The sequence below is a fragment of the Rhodamnia argentea genome, chromosome 5 (genome assembly GCF_020921035.1).
Source record: "Rhodamnia argentea isolate NSW1041297 chromosome 5, ASM2092103v1, whole genome shotgun sequence".
Classification (NCBI taxonomy): Eukaryota; Viridiplantae; Streptophyta; class Magnoliopsida; order Myrtales; family Myrtaceae; genus Rhodamnia; species Rhodamnia argentea.
Window position 1 is genome coordinate 7,668,845 of NC_063154.1, and position 22,858 is coordinate 7,691,702.

The 22,858-nt window shown below is 39.4% G+C and overlaps 2 protein-coding genes across 6 annotated transcripts; one reads left to right on the forward strand and one right to left on the reverse strand.

The window, feature by feature from the left end:
* The first annotated feature begins 6,216 nt into the window (after positions 1-6,216).
* Positions 6,217-13,282, forward strand: LOC115740066. 4 transcript variants are annotated; one of them, XM_030673434.2, is made up of 7 exons: positions 6,217-6,458; positions 6,552-6,627; positions 6,842-6,897; positions 7,062-7,225; positions 7,732-7,936; positions 10,028-10,200; positions 13,005-13,282. In XM_030673434.2, exons 1-6 carry the CDS (start codon positions 6,453-6,455, stop codon positions 10,193-10,195), a joined length of 675 nt encoding a protein of 224 aa, XP_030529294.1. In that variant the 5' UTR covers positions 6,217-6,452; the 3' UTR covers positions 10,196-10,200; positions 13,005-13,282. The 4 variants fall into 4 exon arrangements, with proteins under 4 accessions (XP_030529294.1, XP_030529296.1, XP_048134714.1 ...); XM_030673436.2 differs by having other exon boundaries at positions 6,842-6,888; XM_048278757.1 differs by lacking the exon at positions 13,005-13,282 and adding an exon at positions 11,161-11,300.
* Positions 13,283-21,454: 8,172 nt separating this feature from the next.
* LOC115740018 (E3 ubiquitin-protein ligase RHA2A-like) lies at positions 21,455-22,435 on the reverse strand. 2 transcript variants are annotated; one of them, XM_030673364.2, is made up of 2 exons: positions 22,418-22,435; positions 21,455-22,382 (listed from the first exon to the last, which is right to left on the reverse strand). In XM_030673364.2, the coding sequence occupies exon 2, from the start codon at positions 22,313-22,315 to the stop codon at positions 21,809-21,811; it is 507 nt and encodes a 168-aa protein (XP_030529224.1). In that variant the 5' UTR covers positions 22,316-22,382; positions 22,418-22,435; the 3' UTR covers positions 21,455-21,808. The 2 variants fall into 2 exon arrangements, with proteins under 2 accessions (XP_030529224.1, XP_048134717.1); XM_048278760.1 differs by having other exon boundaries at positions 21,455-22,385; positions 22,419-22,433.
* Between the last annotated feature and the right edge of the window lie 423 nt (positions 22,436-22,858).

Genomic DNA, 22,858 nt, shown 5'->3' on the forward strand with positions numbered 1-22,858 from the left:
GGTTCGTCATAAATCCATGAATTCGAACAGGGATCCCATCTACCTTTTCGACGAAAGATCTGGAGAATTTAGGTACTCAAAGAGTGAACTCGGACGGTGTTAGTTCTTACTTGGACTGAAAATCCTAGCATTAATTATGGGGTCCAAACCTTTAAGCACAGCTGCATTTATACTTATTCCCATGTAGAGATCTGAACTCTAGATCACAAATTTAATTTTTTACACGGTTGATACTGGCGCGAAACAATTCAATTCAGCTCGCGGGGGTGGCGCGCAGGCGTTTGAGAGAGAGAGAGAGCGAGAGAGAGAGAGAGAGAGAGAGAGAGAGAGAGGCTTTTGACAATGATCAACAAGAAAGAAAAATGGGCAAACCCTTCACGTATCCCACATATGTGATTACCATTGAAGGAGTATCGTCCAAGAAGGGACGTTGTGGACGCGAGAGACGCCGGGTCATGATCGACCAACAGTATCGGCAGACCCCGAGCAAAGCCAGGCACCGAGTTGAGCAGTTGTTTGCAACCGGCGTTCATGGTTACAGAGCTGCGGATGGTCGATCGCTCAGCAGAAAGGAGAAGGAACGATAAACAAGAAAAAGCAAAGCTTCGTTTTTTTCCTTTGCCAAGCGATGGACCAGATGGCTTTGAAACTCTCTTCAAAACCCCACAGAGGACAAGAACAAGATAAAGAGTTTTAGACAACCCTGCATAGAGAGAGAGAGAGAGAGAGAGAGAGAGAGAGAGAGAGAGAATATGAAGAAGAAGAAGAAGAAGGTGGTGAAGCAAAAGGAATGAGTAGGGGCGGGTATATATATACCACAGTTCGAGGGCTTGGCTTTGGTAGGACGATAGAAGTATCTTATTGCTACGTTTCATCATCTACTCGTTGATTCAAAATGAAAATTTCTCCTTTATTCGATCAAATGACCAGTTATTCGGCGATGCGACCGCTTCGTCGAATACTTTCCCGCTGAGCAAATACGCGAAATCGAAAAAATGGGTAAGATTTCGAGAGCACGGCTTGGGATTGCGATGCAGACTCACGACCCGGAGGGGTTCTACTTATCCTCGAATTATTAGAGACTGTTGCCCCTATTCAAAACCCAAATTGACAAAATTAAGATTCCAACTTGTTTTCTACTCACTTTGCTTCCTATGGAAAAGTTCCATTTGGAAAAAAACGGAGACTCCTTCACAAGTCGAATTAAACCAAGTAGGGGCGGCTGGCTATGTGAAGTAATTTTGCCTTGATTTTGCAACTATCGAGCTAACTTGGAAAGCATTTATAGGCCTTTGAACCGGTATCTCCTCCACCATCCTCAATGGGGAAAGTGTTTTCATATGGTTGGTTTTTCCAAAAAAGGATACACTTGGTCAAAGTTGCAATTTTTGGCGGTCAAACTTTGGTTGAAACTCTTTAAAACTAGGAAGCGGCAAGTGAGTAATTTCTATCCATATAAGGATAACCAGAATCGGATGTGCTAACTTCACTTTGTCTAAGTTAATATTTTGGACCGAGAAATTAGGAGGAAAAACAATCATTGCTACGTTTGTTTCGCGCAAATGAATGATTTGGGAAATTTTTTTCCAAAAATGATCGTTTGCATCCCTCAAAATAATTTGTCATTATTATCGACCACAGTTCATGTCTAACAACTTTTGTAGACGATAAGTATACTTTTCGTTTATTATTAATATCGGGATCTCTAGGATTCTACTGTCTTATTCAATGCTTATTTAATTACTCTTTGCCCTGCAAATGCAATGTCAGCATTAGGTTCGACAATAATGATGTCCGCCGACATCCCAAAACTAGCCGTGACCCCATTAGTATTAGGAGATGTAAAGATTGAAACGTAGAATAACTTTGAAAAAAGGACACTTTTAGTGGCAAAAGTTGTGTACTGAGACCAAAAATTTCATTTTGATCACTTAAGTACCAAGTTTTTGAAAAAAAGGTCGTTTTAGTGCCAAGTCCGATTTAGTCCGTCGGAAATCTGATGTGGCATTATTTTACTAATATTTCAGGCTGATGTGGCTCAAGCGAGATCCAAACAGCAATTAAAAATGGTAAATATTAAAAAATATTAAAAATACAAATACAATTTAATTAGTTTACAAAAATAAATAAAAATCTAAAAAATGGAAAAATATCAAAAATATAAATTTTATTTAAAATAAACTGAAAAACTCAAAAAAGATTGCAAAACAAAATAAATTGAAAACTCAAAAAAAAGAAAAAGTTGCGGAACAGGAGACGAGGGCTTGAATAGCCCTCGCCACCACCGCCCAATCATCATTGGCAATGACTAGCGAGGGCTAGGGCTCGGTGACCCCCACAAGCCGCAGGCAAGGGCCTAGCGACCTCCGGTTGAGGCTCGATGACCCCCACCGTCGGCCATCGCCGCCGATGGTACGGACGGCAGTGACAAGGGCTTAGCCCTCGCCGCTTGGTAACCAAAAACCAACCTTTATTTTTTATGTTTTTTTGTTAAGTTTTAAATTTATTTTTAATTTTATTTTAAATACAATTTGTATTTTAAATGAATTTATTTTTAGCTAATTTTTAAATTTGAATTTGATTTATTTTAATTTATTTTAAAGTGTAGAAGTCCACGTGGCAGCCCACATGGACTTATTATTATTTTTAAATGTCATTTTACATTAAAAAATACTTATTAATGATACGTGGTAGTTTTGGCCGGAAAATTTTGCCGGAGGCACTAAAGTATTCCTTTTGTCTTCGACTTGATATTAAAGTGATTTAGCGAAAAATTTTGATATCAAAATGATTTCCGTACATAACTTTTGGTACTAAAAGTTTCTTTTTTCCTGAATAACTTCTAATGGGATTGATAATATAGCTAAATATCTGATTATGAGTTCGCTTTTTATTACCATATGTGTTGAGAATGCGTGGCAAAAAATCCGATGTTGTACCTAGAGTTGAGGAGATCATCAAAAGCGAGCCTAAGTTTGACTCGCTAACATATTCAGTTGAGTCCACCTCCGCTCAATAGTTTAAATCAACGAGTTATTTGTCAACTAGGATAGCATGCCATTTTCAAAACATCAAGACTGTTATTATATGAAATTTATGGAAATTTCACTATAATTATGCGATTTTGACTTGTTTAATGTTTGCTAAGCTTTCTACGAAAAATCCACTTAAAAGGGAGACTTCTTTACAAGTTGAACTGAACAAGTATGTGACTTGCAATATTCGGTAAGTTGCACCGAATTCAGTAATCTTTGCAGTTAACTTAGAAAGCATTTATAGCCATTGAACAAATTAAGCAATCTCGTCCACAATCTTGCAACCTTGGTCAAAGTTCCATTTTTGGCAGTCAAACTTTGAATTAAAACTTAAAAAGTAGTAGTAATTTTCCTCTTATAGAAGGAAAATTAAATTCGGGCGGGCTGTTTAACTTCACTTCTTTTATTTCCAGAAAAATAAATGATTTGAATTTTTTTTTCCTAAAGATAACCTTTTGCATAGGTTGAAATAACTAGTCAATGAAAAATATTTTTGTTATAGACAACAATTTACGTCTAAATATTTTAATGGTTGATAAAAACATATTTCGTTTATTGATTTTTGCGAGTGATACAAGTGATCATTTCTAGAAAGATAATTTCCAAATAGTTCATTTTTTGCAAAACAAACACATCCTTAATTTTTACACGATTCCTTTTATGTTTAGGAAATATGTCCTTTTTATTTAACTTATATTATGAGAAAAAAACAATAAATGCCTTAATAAGAGAAGTGGTGGTGGAGCTTGCCGGCCGGCCTTCGACCTGCGTAGGTTGACGATATGATAAGATAAGGCTACCAAGGGCGAGCAGCATGGTTGCTCGACACGCTCTCGCTCGTCTTTTCGTCGATCAATCTCTCTGTGACTTCACTTAGCAAAAGCAAAAGAACCTTCTTCTCCTCCATCGATCTCTCTTCGTCGAATCCTTTCCCCTATGTTTTTTCTCAAATTTTTCCTTTCCTTTTCCTTTCTTTAATCCTTATCCAATTTGCGTATATCCCACTCTTTGACTATAGTTTTTTTCATTTATTTGGATTATATCCGGGTCATATCCGGATTTTAGGGTACCCCAAACGCCAAAGGAGATACAAATTATGCTATCCAAAGTTATGCTCATTCTGCCAAACGTGGCCATGGACCCTTGAAGCTGACAATGTAGATTCTTCTACGCACGATCATGGCTTATTCACTGTCTCAAGTGTCGGGCCAATCTAGGTAACAAACGCGCACGCCCTAATCCCCTTTTTTGTGTTGTTTCCGTGGGGCTGCTCAGCCCTTCATCGTCGAGTTTATCTGACAAACTTTGAGCGAAAGATGAGCCGGCTCCACGTTGCAGCAAGCTTACCTCAACCTCTGTTTCATTCTTTCGTCCACTCCATCCTCGACCAACTCATCTCGGATTGACGCAATGGTTAGGTTTGTTAGGATTCAGCGTACAATCACAACGAAGTAAACCGTAAAAGCGAAAAGAAAGAATCGAGACGCAATGTTTCACCTTAGTTCACCCTTAAATTGGGACTACGTAAAGCAAATGATTTTACTATAATTATAATATTGCACCTCTCGTTAAATACTTCAATTACAAGAGAAAAAGATAATATACAATAATAGCTATTCATGGGGCTAAGCCCAAACATCGAGAAGCGAAACTCCGTACTTTCTGGATAATAGAGAACACGAACCACACTCCAATAAAATCGATCGCCACCTTCCTACTGCCAATGCCACGACCATGAATTTGAAGCTCGATTGCTTTCTGTTCATGCTAGATTCAGACGTCTAGGTGTTGTCATTCTTTTGCTCTAATTTGTGGCTAGGAAAAGTCGAAAGGACCAAATGAGCTTTCCAAACTCCTGATCAGGAGCGGTTTGCACCCCATGTTTGTCCTAAAAGAATAGCGGAGAGAGGAATGGCCTGCTTGGCAACCATTCTGGTTCTCTAATTCTGATCCCCGCAACAAAAAAAAAAAATGAGAATCCTATTTGATAACGTAGATGATTCTGATTCTGATTATGATTTTGTTCCCGAAAATAGTTTTGGGGCAAAAATAAGAACAAAAAAAATGTTGGTTCCGAAAAAAAAAATCACTTTTGAGAATCACAAAACAGAATAAAGTCTCACATCTCTCACTTTTCCTTTTCAATTCTCTCATCAATTTTCTCTCAACCTAAAATAGAATTCAAAGAAAAATATATAAGATAATAAAATAGAATATAAAATATTCGAAAAAATTTGGAAAAAACATAAACACTCAGAAAAATTCATAAAATCCCTAAAAAATAGAAGAAGCTTACATTAAGCTAGTTTGACTTCATTTTCATAAATTTGGGTATAAATTCCCTAGATTTCATGGATTTTATTTTTTATTAGTAAAATCATAAATACCTTTACAATTAAACTCGAACCACATTTCTCTAAGCCTTTAGGGTTTCAGTAGGATTTTATGATATTATGGTGTCGTTCGTGTCGGTTATCCGCTTACTCAAAAGAGTTTAATGAGACCTCGCAAGCCATACAAGCCCGAAGAGAGACAATGTACGTGTTATAAACGGCAAGAGCGATAGCGATTGAGGCAGTGAAAGGAGGTGAAGATAGTAGCTCGAACACTCTTTTTGCAGGGCTAATTTCCTATAAAATCTCAAATATTAGGTCCAATCACAATTTTGCCCCGGACATTTTCTTAAAAGCAAAATTCCATAACTTTCACTCCAGTCTAAATTCTAGACACGTGTCCAAAAATCACGATGTAATTTTTTTTTTTTATGTCATCAACATCGGGAGGCTGCTGATATTTCATACCAAGGCGAGGCTGTAGATGAAAACGTAAGTTTCAATAATGAATTTTTAATTAGCCACGATATTGAGAATTTTCATAAAATGGGTGAAGATTTCTGAACGTGTGGGCAAATTTTGGATTAGAGCGAAAGTTATGAAGTTTTTTTTTTCAAACAAAAAGAAAAGTTTGTGGCAGAATCGTAGGTTGAATTTTAAGTAAGGAGATTTCATAGAATTAAGCCCTCTATTGTATTTCCCACAGCTTGAAATGTCTCGAGCACTTGGTTTCACAAATCAGTAAATTTAAAGGGCTTGATTGGAACAATTAAAATATTGGAGGACCCAATTGAGAAAAAAGGAATAAATTTGGCCAAATATCTTTTTTGGACAAAATTTGGCCATGAAAAACAAAATTTTGGGGGAAGAAGTACGTGTTTGCTCTCAATTTCGACTACTCCAGTTTGAAGCCTCCGTTGGAATCCGGCCTCGCTTCCTTCGGGTGGCAATTTCCAACAGCGCGCTCAGATCCAAGTTCGCTCCTTGCGCTTTCGGACGAGTCTCGCCTCCCTGCTCCTGCCTTGGACGGCGTCGGGTCGACCGAACGAAAGCTTTTTGCCCAGTTTTGGCCAAATCGAACTCAATGGCGGTGCGGCTGAGTTTCTTTTGCGATTTCCTTTCTCGTTTTTCTTTTTTCGCTGTGATTTTTGATCTGATAATAGTGTGAGTGATGATACTGCAGCGCGAGTTGGCGGAGGAAGAGTTCGAGCCCTTGTTCGATTACAGCAGCGTGCAGCCCAAGTTCCCTTGCCTCGATGGTGGGTTTTGTGAAATTGCTAATGTCGTTAGGAATTAAGTGTTAAAGGTCATTGCTTGTTTTTTTTTATTTTTATTTTTTTTGGGTTATTCAATGTCGGCGATTCCTTGGGATTCTGGTGCTGATTGGTTTGGGAAAAGAGGGAGTTTTTCTTGGCTACTGTAACGTATAATTACTCTGAATGGAGTTTTCTGAGGTTGGGCTGCTTTTTGTAGATGATGATTCTGATGAGGAGCCGATTTTCATCCCGAAACGACAGAAGGTGTCTGGAGTAAGGGTTTTGTTAGTGAACCCTGCAAAAGTTATTATGGAGTACATATTTGATTGCAGACCGGAGTATTCTCAATGGATTTTCATGCTTTTAGTTTGTTTCTCCTGTTGTTTAGTCGTAGTTGGAATATTGTTGGTCACTTGGTGTCGGCTTTTCGGGTTTAGGATGGGAAGGGCGAGAATGATGGCATTCCTCAAGTGATTTTGTGCGATAGCAAGAAAGAAGAAAAGGAGAAGGAAGAAGAGGATGATTGGCTGCCCCCGCCACCCAAATTTGACGCCAATGTGAAGAGTAAGCTTGCTGAAGATCCTGCACTCAAGGAATTAAGGTATTGCTTGAACAATACTTATGTACCCACTCATCCATATGCTATGCTTCATCCAGAATCTATTTTTTTAAATCTAATAGGGTTAACCATTTCGTTGCATATAATATAGGCTGCATGAACCGTACATACGTGTAGATTTACACACGCAAACACGTATGATGCTGAATTTATATGATCATTACTGAGATACTGGATTTTTGCTATGTATCAAAACTCCCCCTATGAATTTGGATAATGATTATGTCCCCTAGTTAGCATGCTTGCTGGTAACAGCGCTAAAATTTTGAGGCACCTCTTGTCACATGAAGATATTTTGAGAGGCCTAATTACTGTCTGACTGGCTACATACATATTGCAAGCTGCAGTTTAACTGGATGTATTGTTTGGTATTTGTCAATTTTGCTTTTTAAGTTCAGAAATTTACGGTGTCTACCAGACTTCTTCCTTTGTCCAGTTTGATCTTATCTTGACCCTTTGAGCTGACCGGATGAGGTTTCTGGCCTTAGGTTGATGAAGCAGGAGCTTCAGGCCTTTGCGCAATCTGCCAATTTGTTGCAATCTGTGGAGGATTCTGCTCAGAAAAAGGTCTCTAGTCCATCTCAATCTTTGAAGGATGCTTCTACTGAATTACCAAAGCCTCAACATGAAAGAGCTAAGATAGTGATCTCAATACAGGACAAGGATGGGCCCAAGCAATTTCGTGTTTTTCTGGTATGGCTGCATTCAGATCGTCTAGACGATAAGCATACTTGCAAACTTTGCTGGCTGAGACAACACTTGGAATTCTAATTTTTTTATAGTCGTGTTTAACATCAACATAGCCCTGATCTACATCTCGCTATCTCCTTTTCTTCTCTCTGTTGTGTAAGCATACAATTGGAGGGTTAGACTAGCATAGTGGTGATGACAAAATCAGCCAGTGCAGTGATGAAGGCCTGGGACATCTATTTACCCATCTACTTTTTGTTTCTTGACCATTTTTTCCAAATTTCACTCAGTATATGAGTCCGCTTCTTCTTCTGTGGATTCTTTGTGTGCAGTTTTCTACTTGTGACATGTCTGGACTTTGAAATGTTTAGCTAGTCATGATTAATTCATTGTGGAGACTTTGCTCGTTGAGTTTATCTGAGAGTTGGAACCATGTTCAAATGTCAAATGATGTTTAGTTGGTAAATCGGCAGAGATGTCATTGTACTCTGGAATGTTTCCGCCATTGATCAGCAAACTACGATTTGTTTCATTCATTCCATTTAGCCATTGACTAATTTCTTCTCAGTGAATTCTACATTACAAATTGGTCAAGAGTTCTAACCAGAATCTAACGTTGCATACCAAATAGTACATGGGAGAATTGTTATTTCTCGAATGCCCGGTGTGGTCTGCTAGTTCAATGAATGAAGCAAATCAGTTTTAGTAGTCGATGTGATAGAAGATGTCGATTTAAGCAACATTCAATGTGTAAGCATGAAAAAAATGATTTAACCAGAATGGCATGATGATGGTGACAAACGTAGGCAGTCATGAGAGAATTCAGTCTCTTGTCTGATTTTAGTTTTGGTGTTGCATGACATCCTTATTTATGATTTTCTGTACATACGTACGTACGTACGGATAAATGAAACTTCTGTTTAAGTATCATTCGTTCAATTTTCTGCTCGTTTTGTTCTTGGGTTTGTAGGGAAACTATTAGGCCATTCCTCAGCTGGGTTTAATAGGCACTTGCCATTGTGGTGTTATAAGATCATCTGTTTAGAATCGGCTCCTTTTGGCCAACACATGAATTTTGAGTTGAATGGACTGATGCCCAATGAGTGAAATCCTTATAATTCCCTACTGTTGCTTGATTGCTTTATATTTGTGGATATCGTGATCTTGGAAGCACAATTTGAAACTGTATTGTTGTTCATAGATCACATTAGGCCATCCTTAGGCATGTTGCGACTAGTCTAAGTCATGAGTAATTATACTTACGGCATGCTGAACAATTCTCTGGGATTGAGGTCTATAACATACCCGCACACACGTTCAAGGAATATCCGTTTGATTAAGCCAAACTTAGTCGTTGCTTTGACATGACTTGGCATATCTGGTCCTTTTGCTGTAATCTCCCAGGGTCATCTATAGGCTGGTTAGGTGGCTCTTTCTTTCCTTAGTTTTTATATGTTTGAAAAACTCAAGGTAGATTCATTATCTATGTCAAATGGACTGGATTTTGTCCAGACACATTTATAAATAAATGTATAAGGTAGAATATCTCTGATTGAGTAGACTTGGGTGCAGCAGTAGAGTCAACTGCCTCCAGTTAAATGGCATTTCCCCGTCACATAATTATGGATTTTTGCTACTTATCTCCTTGATGATTTTATCAGATGTCTCCAGCTTTCGATTTTTCTTTCTGGATGTTTGTTTAGTCTCTGTACCGGAGCTATAATTGTAAAAAGTGCTCTTTCTGGTGACCACCATCCTCTTAGAGTACAGTAATCTCTCCACTCTGCTGCTGATATCTATTCAGCAGCAGATCCTTCCAACCTTACTTGAAATGATGTTTATATGGGCCCGATAAATGATTGCAAGCACAGTTTTCAGAAGGCTGTCTTCTGATTCTCCTAACAAGCCAAGCATACCAGATCCAGTTTCAGTGCTGTAGCAATCAAATTCGTGCCACTCAAACACTCACGCAGTGTCTATTACTTCTTTGCATCGCACGGCAGTTGGCATTTTGTTCCTTAATGCTTAAAATTTCTTTCCTTTTTCCCTTGAATTTCATAATGGTTGAGGTTGACTTCCATAATGTTGCTATAGGATGACAAGTTTGAGCGGCTGTTCAAGTTATATGCAGACAGAGTCAAGCTTAACCAAGAAAATTTAGTATTTACGTTTGATGGTGAGAAAATCAGTCCATCAGCAACCCCTTGTAGTTTGGGAATGGAGGATGAGGATATCCTTGAAGTGCATGTGAAGTCAAGTTGATTGAGGTAAGAATCTGCTTTGGTAACTTCTCTTTCTTCAGTTATTGCGTATCCTCTTCAAGTGAAAATCTAGACGCCTGAGTAAGTGAGGAGCAGTTCCACCTTTTCATTCTGTCTATTCACTTTTGTAAATGATTGTGTCTGACAGCATTTGAAGAAAAACATTAATTGAAAACGTGGAAAAAACAAACTGGTGTACATGATAGGTTTATGATGTTGAGGGAGGTTAATGTTGGAGGTAGTAGAGGGTATGAATTGTGAAGCTTCTGCAAAGGCTCTGTCGGTTGTTTTTTAAATTGATGAAACAGAACCAACCATGAAATATTGCATCGAATTGATCAGACATTGTCTTTTTCACTCCCATCACTTACCTCAAAAGTTCTGTTAATGTTTTTTCTTTGGTGATGTAATCATCAGTTACCTCAAAAGTTGCTCGTAAGGTCAAGTTCTGAGTTGTGCATTCTCCAATCTCCATGTCCAGCTTAAGTACGAAGAATGTGCAATTATAAAGTTTAAACAAAACAGGTCACTTAAAAAATCATATGAATACAAAGCAGCCTATTCAAAAAACCACCCAATGACAACTATTACCTTTCTATTCAGCCTGAAGAAGAGAGGAAGTTTTCCAAAATTGACTCATCCCTAAAATTCCTCATCTTTGGGCTATCGTCGTCTCATCACATTATACTCCTCTTTATTAAAATCATCCTCACCCACTGGACATTAGTCAAACTCTTGATCGAAGCAACAATTGAAAACCTAATTCAACGAAAATCAGTAAAAAATTTTAATAAAAGGAAGCAGAGGGAAAACTTAAGAAGATATGTAGATTAGAGCTGCACAGAAAACAGAGAGATTGAAAATTAAGAACTGAAAGCGAGCATGGTTGTTAGGATAGCGATCGTACACAATCCCATGATTGATCCCACCTATTTAAGATATTTGGTGCGATCCGGATCATTGCGGAATATCTGGATCACTGGATTGCGATCCGAACAAACTTGCTGCAAAGTCAATATGGACCGAACTTTCTGCTTGAGGACTTGATGACCTTCAATTCAATGTTTAACTGCAAGTATAACGCACTTCTGCACTTGAACGATAGAAGGAGTTTGACCATGTATGGCTGCATTCCTGTCTCTCTTTAGGAAATAGGAACATGTATTCGAACTAGCCTGAGTTCTATTAGCTTTCTGCTGCAACTACTGGTACTCCATGACGCAATCTCGAAGAAATCTATCAACATAGCAATGTAATATGACCCTTCTCCACAACTGAGATGAGAGATGAGCTCTCAACTTGTTGCTTTTCTTACACAGGAGACATAAGGATGAATGTTCTGTTGTAGTTCTCTATTTTGTAATGAGAAAACATTGATTATATGGTGCGTTATGTACATGCCTTTTGTGAAATGCGATTTCAAAGCTATCTTAGATATAATATAACTTTATCATTTGTATAACAATGTGATTACATCATATGGTAATTGTTCTAGCTTTCATTTCTTTTATTTTTGACAAGGTACAAATTATTCAATTGCAAAATAACGTGTCGATGCTTTCAAGAACAATTTCCGAAATTGTCTCGCAAAGAGTTGCCCAACGTTCCTCAGGAATAAAGAACAGAACAGTAGTTCTCTGTCTTTATTTGGGACAAGCCTAATCTTTTCATCCTTTTCTAATTCTGGGTATTTTGGCAGTAATGACCAGCCAGTATCTGGTTTTCGGATGATCTTGGGAGAGTAATTAAATATATATCATAATGTGTGCAAGTCTAATGCATTATTGCCCGATGAGGATATCTATTATTTATCAACCATTGGACCCAGGTTGATTATGTATATGTACCCGCAATGAACTTTTATTAGCCCGGCATTAAATTTTCTTCAGGCAAAGTAAATGCTATATGTACAATGCCTGGAGACAATCTAATGCCCTTGGCCATATATGGCCTGGGGCAATTTTTTGTCTGTCTCACGATGATAGCTCTAGTGTTCTTGATGCTCAGAAGTCCATGAACCTAGTGGGCAACTTGAGCCAGAGTGAGAAAGTAATTGTTGCAGACTCTTTAGAGGACCGCATGACGTGATCTAGGTGGAGTTTGCTTTTGCCTGTGGTTAGCTCAAGTTGTTAACAATGATACCAAGTTATGTTGCCCCAAGTTATCGTCTCTGTCTCAGCATTATATGCTTTTGATCTCTTAGTAAGGCTGCAAATTTTGCGCCGCTTATTAGTTCCTTGAGTTTAACTTATTTGCTGCTTTACTGGAGGTCCATTCAATTTTTATCGAGTTTGAATCCAGTGTAGGAGTTTTTAGTATAGTCGAATTAAGCGGCTTTTAACCTTAATCTAGTGTTCAACACAACTGTAAATGTAGTCTTCTATCTTTAATTCTTTTTCTTACTTTAAAACCTCGAACCGGAGCTTTATTCAAGTGTATAGTAGAACTCTTTTACTTAGGAGCTGAGTTGAATCGAGCTCGAGCATATTAAATAACTTCGTCAATCAAAATTTAGTTTAAAAAATCACGGTTATTCGAACTCTAGTTCAGTGTTGAGTCTTGGTCAAGCTTCTGAGCTGTCATGTTTCTTTCAAGTAATTAAACTATATCTGCTTGACTCAGTGGACTCTAGTTCGGCGCTTCTTCTTCTTTTCTCTCTTTTTATTTTTTTCCTTTTGGGTTGTTGGAATGCAACTGTTTTCCAGCGATTCAGTGGCATTTGTCTTGAGGCAGCATCTCTGGAGGATTCTCTGTATGACTAGAATCTTGTACCGGTGGTGCCTAGTTCTCATTGCATGCTCTAAATGCAGGTTCTTGCTTCAAACCGGGGCTCAATAATTCCGCTTCTTGTTGCCATCTGTGGAGCTGCACAATCGACCGCCGTCAAAAGTCTCTCTGGCCGGCTTCTCTGTCGAACTGATAAGCCGATATACTTTCTGGGCTCGCAAATGTATAGTTTTTTTTGGCCGATTCTGTAGACTGGTAACTTGTTTTGCTAGGAAAGCCGCCCTGGCGTGCTAGTTAACCGGTGTGCTTGCCCATTTTTTTGTGGGGAAAAGAAAGTAGCTAGCTCATGACCTTCCTCAAAGCTGATTTTAACCCACTCAAAAGAAACGGGACTCATAAAGAAACAAAAGAAATCAGTGCTGATTGCGGTCTCGTACGCTATCTGGAAAGTAATCAAAAAGCTGTTGTGGGGGACTAGTTTCTTGCGGATGCCTTTAGTCTCTCAATCGTGAAGAAGAAGGGACTAATGAAGCTTCGCTTCGGTAATTGCTCAGAACTTTCATCTCTCTCTCTCTCTCTCTCTCTCTCTCTCTCTGCAGCAGCATTTTTTTTTTTTTAATGGGCCTTTGACGGTTCGCATGAACGTGGACGTGACGTGAAAGGTGGACGATAATGGACCACAACAGCCTCAGTTGTCGATTTAGGACAGGCGACAATCTTATATGATGTGTCGTAGTGATATTCGGCATCTATTCAGGCTTTTTAGGGTGTGGTGGGGTGGGGGGCATTCATGCGTCAGGCGCAACGGTCCAACCCTTGGGACACGCTCTTCTTTTATCAAATTGGCTTTAAACTCTCGCTTTATGGAAAAAGAAAAGAAAGAAAGAAAGAAAGAAAATATGGTTTCGGGTCTTGATAAGGACGACGTCGTCCTCGGCGTTCCCGAGAAGCATCGCACCATCTGCCATTCAAAACCAGACGAGAAGAGTAGTTGACAGAGAGGTCGAAATGGACATCAGATGTCCGTTTCTTTATAAAAACCCACCGGCGTCTTTCACTTAGTTCACAGAGCGATGTAGAGAGCGAGAGAGAGAGAGAGAGAGAAGTGGGGGGAAAGAAAGATGCAGCGTGAGGAAGTGTACGAGATGGGAGGATGGGAAAGACAGGTGAGTTGTGAGCGAGTGGGACGGCGTGGCGTTCCTGCTCTCTTTCCTATTCCTCCCATTCCATACACTCCTTCGCCTCCTTCCTTTCCCCTTCCCCTTCTCCTGGTTTCATCATATGGCCGGCCAATCGGAAGCCCTTTGTCGCAACGAACACAGATCTGAGTCATGATCGTGACTCGTGAGTGAGTGAGAGAGAGAGATGAAGAGAGGGAAAAGGAGAGAGGGTCTCAGGAAGTTGTGGGCATGGGTTGTTTGGTGAGAGGAATCACTTTCTGTTCTGACATGGATGGAGGGGTGAGATTTCTTGCCAATACCACCCATGCCAGCAATTTCCTGCTTTTCCTCCCTTTCCCTGCTGTTCCCAAGAACTTTTCGACGGCCATGGAAAAGGGTTTGTATCGTTTTCTCTCTCTCTCTCTCTCTCTGTCTGCACATGTTCCTGCTGTAATATCTGTACTAAGTGATTGCTCCTGGGTCTCTTGACATGTGCTAGGTAGTGTAGATCTTTCCTTTGGCTGACTTTAACTCGGTTTATGCTCTTTCTTTTCCATTTCGGTTGTAGATCTGGGTCCTGGACAGGGCATTATAGCAGTCTGTAAATCGACCTTCGTGGTGATATATACATGGGTTGTGTGAACTCGGCTTATGTGACCTCAAAGAGTCTTTCAGACCAATCTAGATGATACTAATCATTCAGATGTGTTGCGTTTATATATGATCTTATGGAGTTTCTTGCCTGGACCACCGATCCATATGGATCGGATCTATTACCGCCGTCGATCATGTTATGATCTTATTTGCTTACATGATCAACGGCTGTGATGGATCCGGTCCAGTAGATCCAAGTTTTAAGCAAGGTTTTTTTTTTCTTCTCTCTCCCGGGCCGATTCATTAATTTGTATGACTGAAGATAAGGTGTGGACACTTCCCGAGGACACTTGTCGTCACAATTATGCGATGCGTTGTTATAATTAAGTGCGTGATCATGTATGCCCGTAATCGATCGGTAAACAGTGTTGTAGGAAGACATAATTTGTATGATGCACTACTTGGCCCCCCCTGTTGATATTTTCTAAATATCAACAGCATGAAGCATATGCATAAGTTCCCCTAATATTCCCAACGCTCAAGTTCTCTTAAGTGTTGGGAATAAGAACAAAAGGCAGTTTGATAATAGATGAAGAGTAAATAATTGATTGTGCTTGGTCCGTGCTGGCCCATGCGCCAGGCCCATCCATATTATCTTTTATTTATTACATGCTGTGTAAAACATTATTATTTACAAATAAAAATAAGGATTTTGTTAGTGAGTGCCTCATCAACACTTGTTAATCAAACCTCACGAAGAAAGGTTTTCATTTCCAAAACATCGATGGTACGTATCGAGGGGAAAATGGGGTGCTTTGGAAATGACACGGCTTTTATTTGTTTGGATGTTTAACAAGTGCTTTTGGGGCACTCATTAATAAAATCCATGAAATCCATGAAATAATATGATGAAGTCCATTACCCAAAATCTTTTGTGTCCTACACAAACACCATGATTTACCCGGTGATTTAATGTGTTTTATTGGAAGAGAGTGGTATTATGTCGATCTACGGCTATAATATTAGTTTAAGTAATTATATCTTCAGAGAAGATATATGTGTATATAGTCGTTCATTAACATTGATTGATAGCTACAAAGTAGTTATGATTATTTGTTTTTCGTTATAAAGTGTAGTTTATTGACGACAGACCTGGCCCGACGTGGGGTCGAGAGAGGCGGGACATGGGCCTAAGACGGCCCGTTGCGGTGTAATCCAATGGACATAAGCCCGTTATGGTATTTAATAGTTACACATGCACCTTAAGCCCGTTTATCCTTTTTGGGAAAGACTTGGCAATACCAATGTATGAGATTTTTACTCGGCCATTGACAAAAGCCTAATCGAAGTAGAAAATCGCCTTTCTAACACACTCAAATTGTAATTACGTTAATTAACACTATGGAACACTTGTTAAGATTGCTTTATGTGTAATGATTTGATTTTTCCCAGGACATTGGTTATCCCGAGAAAAATAGTGCATTTGCAACAAAACTGCTTTTTTATTGACCAAAGTATAAAAGCGTCTTTTGTCCGACGTCTCAACGAGCAGAGCTCATCATTTTTACTTTCAGCGGCTTACTGTGACACCCCTGAACTAGCTCAAGATCATCATACTAAATAATGGACGTAATAAGATATGAAATTAACCGACTTTCTTATTATAGATAAGACGTATTAAACTCTTTAAATTACATATCTTATCATAACAAGTTCTATCCTAACTAGAAATTCAGACGATCAACATAGCTTTCCCATCATATCGCCATTCATATAACCATACCGGGTGACAAAACGATAAAACTGCGAATTTGCGGTATGATTATGTAAGTGCTGAGTTGGTGGGACTTTTAAGAGGCTTTGATGTTCCGCCTGGTTTTGATTATGCGGGAGATGATGGTCCCTGAAGTTATAGTGAGTATTGAGGATTGCGCATTAGCTTCAATTGAATGATGAGCTTCGACGAATTATGATTTTTAAGTTTGTAAGTTGCTTAACCTTAAGGAGTTGACAAACCAGTGAATGAATTCTTGATGAGATTGAAATTTATTCATTATTTAGCATACTTAATTGGATACAAGAAGATTGATAAAAAAAAATAAGGGAAGTAAAGTTCTACTTAGCTTTGGCTTGGTCTTGGATAAGATAAAGTGAGGTAGGTTCAAATTGAAAAGTTGGATCACAATTGCATGAAGACAAGTTGAAGTCGGCAATAAGAAGAGAAAAAATACTTGTGTAATTGAGCTTTTTGTTTTCAACTTCTCAACATGACACGATTTCAACTTGGGCAAAATGCCTTTTGCATAGGTTTTACTCAGAAAAAACAAGCTTAACTATATAAATTGTTTTTTCTCAACTTCTACTAGGCATACATATAATGTAGAGCCATTTCTATCGCTTATGACTTGTTGACTCAAAATACAAGGAGCAAAGTTGAATTTCTCTTTTTTGTCGCCGATTTTAACTTGTCTTCGTGCAATTGTAGTTTAACTTTTCAACTTGGACCTACCTTATGTTATCCAAAATTAAGTCAAAGCCAAGTTTACTCCTCTTATCTTTGATTAATCTTCTTGTATCTAATTGCCATATGTCAAGTAAAAAAACAAACTTCAATTTGAACTTTTCTTTTTCAATTTTAAAGTAAAAAATGTTGGCAACTTTATCTAGTCGTGTGGATAAGAGCTATCCTATTTAAACCAAGAAGCTCTTCTTTGGAGGTGAAAGAAGTCAGATGGATTTCTTCTTTTTTGACCAAAAATCAATTTTAATTTTTGCTAACAAAGTCGAGTCCGGACTGCTGAAGTCTTTGGGTGGATTGAGTCGAGAACATTTGTTTTCAGGCATGGGCATTCTCAGTCTTTTGACAATTTAAAGACAGCTTCAGCAGAACTAACGGTCTTTGCTCTTCATGCTCCATCCAAAATCCGCCGGCAGAGGTCGCTTGGGCCTTCGCGAAGCCCGGTGACCCTCATTGGCCCCTGGCGACCTTCGCAGGCAAAGGCATACAGCGGTGCTTGCCGGCCCATGGTGGCGGCCTGTGTTTTTTTCGTAGTTTGTTTGATTTTCATTTTTACTTTATCTTTTTCTTAATTTTTTTTAATCCAATTTAGTTTGCATTTTTTTAAAGTTGAATATATATATACACACACACATGCTGCTTGATGGGATGTCACATAGTCGTCATGTGTCTTGAAAAAGTAATAAAGTGAGACATGTTGTCGTTTTTCGCTAACCTAAGTCGACGGAGTTAACGAAATGACTCTATTGAACATATTTGATAAGTTTTAGGATTCAGTTGCACTTTCGTAACAAGTTTTAGGAATTTCTTTAGTGCACTTATCCCCTTTAATAAAATCTGTTTGTTTGCTTGTTAAATTCTTGCGTTCACTAAGATTGTACTATTTGCTTTCGAGGCAATCTGAATGAAGTTAGGAGTTCGCTAAGAATTGAGATTTATCTCAAAATGCTATTCTAATCACTCCCCTCTATCCCCATGGACCGATGGCATTAGAATTAGAATTAGAATTAGAGTACGGATGCTTACTTGAACTTAATGATGCAATTACAACTAATAGGATGAAGGGCTCAGGTAGCTGTCATGATTTTTTATGTCGGACTAAGTTATGCCTACTTCAAGACATGCCATGATTCATAGCTGGCCTTAGGATTATGATTTGATGATGACGAGATTATCACTCTCGATTTGGTGAAAAGTGAATTGTACAAGTTTATGGGTTAGACTAGTTGATGGGTTGAATCCAAATTTTGATCCTGCGGCATTAGGTTGAGAGCCGAAAGAGGGATATGTCGCCGATCCATTTTTATGTGGCTAGTAATTGTTTTCGTTCATCCTGGGTTCGATCTGGGTCGATGTCCCCAACCCAAGCCCCATACCACTAGGCTGAGCTGCGTCTGGAGAACTGGGGCCAAACATGAGAACATAGAGGGCTGAGCTGCGTCTGGAGAATTGTGGCCACGATTCCTCATCTTGCGACTCTTTTGAAGTCATTCGGATTTGGCTTTTTTTGGTTTGGGTTAATACCACGAAAAACTTCAAACTGTTACACATGTAATAAATTTATTCCAAATTAACTTTTTTATCACAAAAACTACCAATCTAATGCACCTATGATAACTCATTAATATGTCGTTAAATTATTGAGTTAAGTGACACGTGGCCGGTGACGGGTATACCAGTTTGGGGTTTTTTCATCTGTTTATCACAAGTTTACAAATTTGAAGTTTTTTTCATGATATTAATCCAATTCAATTTAAATTAATAAAGAGTAAATTTGTCACATGTGTACTAATTTGAGATTTTTGATAGTTAAAAAAATTAATTTTGGATAAATTTATCGAATGGGTTATCAGGTTGGGATTTTTCTTGATATTCACCATTTTTGTTCTGATAAGTGAATTGTGGGGCTTCTTTGAAAATTGAAGTAGAGTGGTACCGAGCTTTTTGTGCTCCAGATTTCCCACTAGTTACTTCTGGAATTCGAATTTTGGACTCCCGAGTGTTCCATAGAATCGGCCGACAAACGTGCAAATTGCCGTCCCCATTTCAGCCGGCGGGAATCACTCCTTTTCACAAAGAGTACGATGAGAAGAGTGGGCAAATCACCGAGGACGGGCATTTTTTCACGTCGCGTACCAATAGGCATGAGGGTCAAAACACCCGACGCGGGTGTTAAGACCGATCCCGGACTTCGGCTAACATAGTACGTTGATCGAAAAGAGAACAAAGGCATTCTCAATGCAATGTTTGTGATTGAATATTTAAATATTAAGTCACATATTCATTTAACAGCCTAAATTTTTTCCACGAGGCATGCTCGGATATGATCCAACGGTCGTGGCTCAATCGGTATCTTCTATAAGTTCCGACCTCGCCTATTGAACAAGCACTTACGCAAGCAGGTAGAAAAGCAGAGAGTTTCCATGGGTGAGCACGAGTGGGATCCATATGAAGAGGGCGTTTGTTGGCCTGGTCATGAAGTGATAACGGGAGATAGAGAGCACGAGCCGAGAAATCAATACAAAACAACACAGATAGGTTATAAACAACAACACACTCTCCAAGAGGAAAATTGTCCCAAAAGTTCTAAATCTATTGTACTTTTGCCTATTCAGTCATAAACTTTTTAATTTTGTCAACCAAGTCCTCAATATTTTCATATTTCGTCAATTGAGTCCATCGGCCAGTTTGGCCGAAAATCGCTGATGTGGACGTTGGTCCTTTTATCTAGCACAGTCCGGAGTTGACGTGATTAATTTTTAATAATATTTAATAATATTTATTTTTTCTTTTCCTTTTCATATTCTCTTTTCTTTGCTTTTTTAAATTAGATTTTAAAAATCGGAAAAGCTAAAATAATTTTTTTTAAAGGAGAGATAATGGCAGGCTCGTTGGTGGGTCGGCTCATTAGAGGGGCCTGCGAAGGTCGCCCATCCGGGAATTGACAATTAGAACCTATTTTATGAAGCTGGAGGAATACGATTTATCTTCCTTAAATGATCTTAACTTCCTTATTGCTTTATAGTTTTGTTTGTACCGTATCAATATTTTACTTTGAGCCATTTTGTTGCTTATACTATTTTGGTGTAACTACTATTTGTCTCGATTTTCAAATAAATGAAGCAAACGAAAATGAAACCGATTCCCCGCTAGATCCTAGAACCCGACCGGAAAAACATGGAAAGTTCCGGGGCAAATAGGGTAAAATCCAGATTTCAAAAACTAAAAATCGGTTCTAATAGTAACAGGGTACGTTTTCCCTGGAACGCGCTCATTCTAAAACCGAGTATTCCTATCAAGAAATCTTACTAAAAACTTATTTAATAATGCGGGAATATCTTATCGTGCGTTTAGAGAAGTCAACCGTCTAGTTCAAGGATCCACTTATTCTCATACCCAATTGAGATTTGCCACATCTAGCAACTAAAAAAGAAAGTGCAAGGAGAAAAGAAAGGAAGAACGAGGATCGAAGAGCCAAAGTGTCGGCGCTTCCCATCGCACGTTGCCCAAAAGGGTAGTCGATTGACGCATCATGTCTCTCCATAAATCGAGCATGTTCTTCTTCTGCACTTTAGTTTGCATCATCTTTTTCCGCCCAACTACGCGGGAGGGATCCATCCGCTGACTTTTTCTCACCACTATCCAATTGGACATACACCCAAAAAAAAAAAAAAAATTAGTGGGCTAAATCTAAAATTAAATATAAAAACCAACTCACCTCGGCAAGACGAAAATATCGTCCCTTTCAAACGGAAAAAAAAAAATTGCCCGCGCTTTGATTTGATGGACAACAAGCCCACGCAGACAAGTTTTACCGACCGAGAAAACGCTGATTTTTTATTTGGGACGGACAGAATACCGTTCTAAAATTTTCGATCCTTCATGAATATCAAAATTATCAAACAACGGATCTTATTTACCTCTTCATATTCATGTTATCTCGTTTCATTTATAAATTTGAGTTTTTGAATTTGATTATTCAATAGAAAATAAAAAAAATTTAAGCAGAAGTGGGCAGTCATCAAACTAACAATCTCACAAAACACTTTACGCTGTTTCACCAGCTCTTACTCCATCTAAGAACGAGACAGCCATCACATCCCAAATTGTCACCATTGCCCACGAATTACTCTCCATTTCTAATTGCACAAAGCGCAATGAAGAACAGGGCCAATTTTGTTTTAAATTGATTGTGATCATATTAGTCGAAATCATATCGATTTTCGACGATTCGATGCGATCGGCGGTCCTTTTTAATCTCTTTCAAGAAAAAGATTTGAGAGAGCGACGTAGATAATTGCAACATACAAAAAGATATATCTCCCTATTTTTCCTTATTTATCACGAGCAGTACGTTCTTGGACTTTACACCGACGGTTGAAAAGAACTCCGAACGAGCTCTTCAAAAATCCAAGTGGCAGGACATGACTGGAAAAGGAAAAATAATTGTAAGGACTGGACAAGAAAATCAGAGAAAGAAAGGGGGTACAAAGTTAATCTAGGGTCAAAACTGCAAATACCATAAGAAACAGAAAAAAAGAGCCAGAAATTTTGCGAAGTTGCCCTCATCATCAATCATCGTACTCATGACGATGAGGCCACATCGACACGCGCCTCACCGCGGAGAGAAGAAGGCCGCCAGTTCTCCGCCCACGCGCCTGGCGGTGAGCTCCACGCGCTCGTCGGGGACCAGCTTGGACCGGCAGACGGGGCAGTCGAACTTGAGCTGATCGAGCCATCCGTCGAAGCAGCGCTTGTGGAACACGTGGCGGCACGGCAGCCTCCGCACGCGGTCCCCGTCCCTCAGCCCGCACAGGCAGACCATGCAGCAGCAGTCGGAGCCTTCGCCGGAGAACCAATCGGAGAGGAGCCGGTTGAGGTTGAGCTGCTCGGCGAGGACGATCAGGCCGGCGAGTCCGGAGCCGAGGGGGGCGGAGAGGCGAGGGGCGTCGTCGTTGGCGGCGGCGGCGGGGTCGGGCGCGTCGGGTCGGGAGAGGCCGAGGGAGCGGAGGAGGGACGAGAGGGAGGAGCGGAGGTGGCTGACGCAGGTGGCGAGGAGGGCGAGGAGGAGGAGGGGGATGGAATTGGAGGAGACGTCGTTCAATTGGCTCTGTAGACCCATTTCTCTGCAGCGAGTTTGGAAAAAGCGCTCGGATTCGATTTTGCTGCAATTGATTTAAGAGAGAGAGTGAGTGTGATGGCATGGGGTCGCTGGTTTTATGGAAGAGAGAGAGAGAGGGAGAGAGGGAGAAGTGGCCTTTGGCGTTTTTGCGCCGTGTAATAATGTCGTGGCACGTGCGATGGGATCCGCCATTCGATTGTTGCTCGTTCGATGTTAACTTGTTTGGTTCGTTCTTTCCGTTCGTTCTTTCCGTAATAGAAATTACGAACTAAAGAAGTTCTTGATTATTGAGCGGATTTATTATTTTTCTAATTTGACTATTGTGGTTAATGACTTATTATGGAGCCCTAGTTTGCATACACCTGGAAGTTCTTGATAGGCAGATTTTCAGATGATCTGTAGTCTAAAACCTTTGTAACAAGAGACATAAATAACCGAAACATGACATTTCAAGTCTCACCATCGATTTTGAAAAAGAGTCTGTCGAGTGGTTTGTAGATCGATAGCTAACTCTCCAATGATCGAATTCAATGTGATTACTCA

Excerpts from the sequence above, each read along its gene's own strand:
- LOC115740018 (XM_030673364.2), bottom strand. The coding sequence starts at position 22,315 with ATGGGTCTACAGAGCCAATTGAACGACGTCTCCTCCAATTCCATCCCC.
- LOC115740066 (XM_030673434.2), top strand. Across the intron at positions 6,898-7,061 it reads AACGACAGAAGGTGTCTGGA|GATGGGAAGGGCGAGAATGA; the intron begins GTAAGGGTTTTG and ends TTTCGGGTTTAG. Across the intron at positions 7,937-10,027 it reads AGCAATTTCGTGTTTTTCTG|GATGACAAGTTTGAGCGGCT; the intron begins GTATGGCTGCAT and ends ATGTTGCTATAG.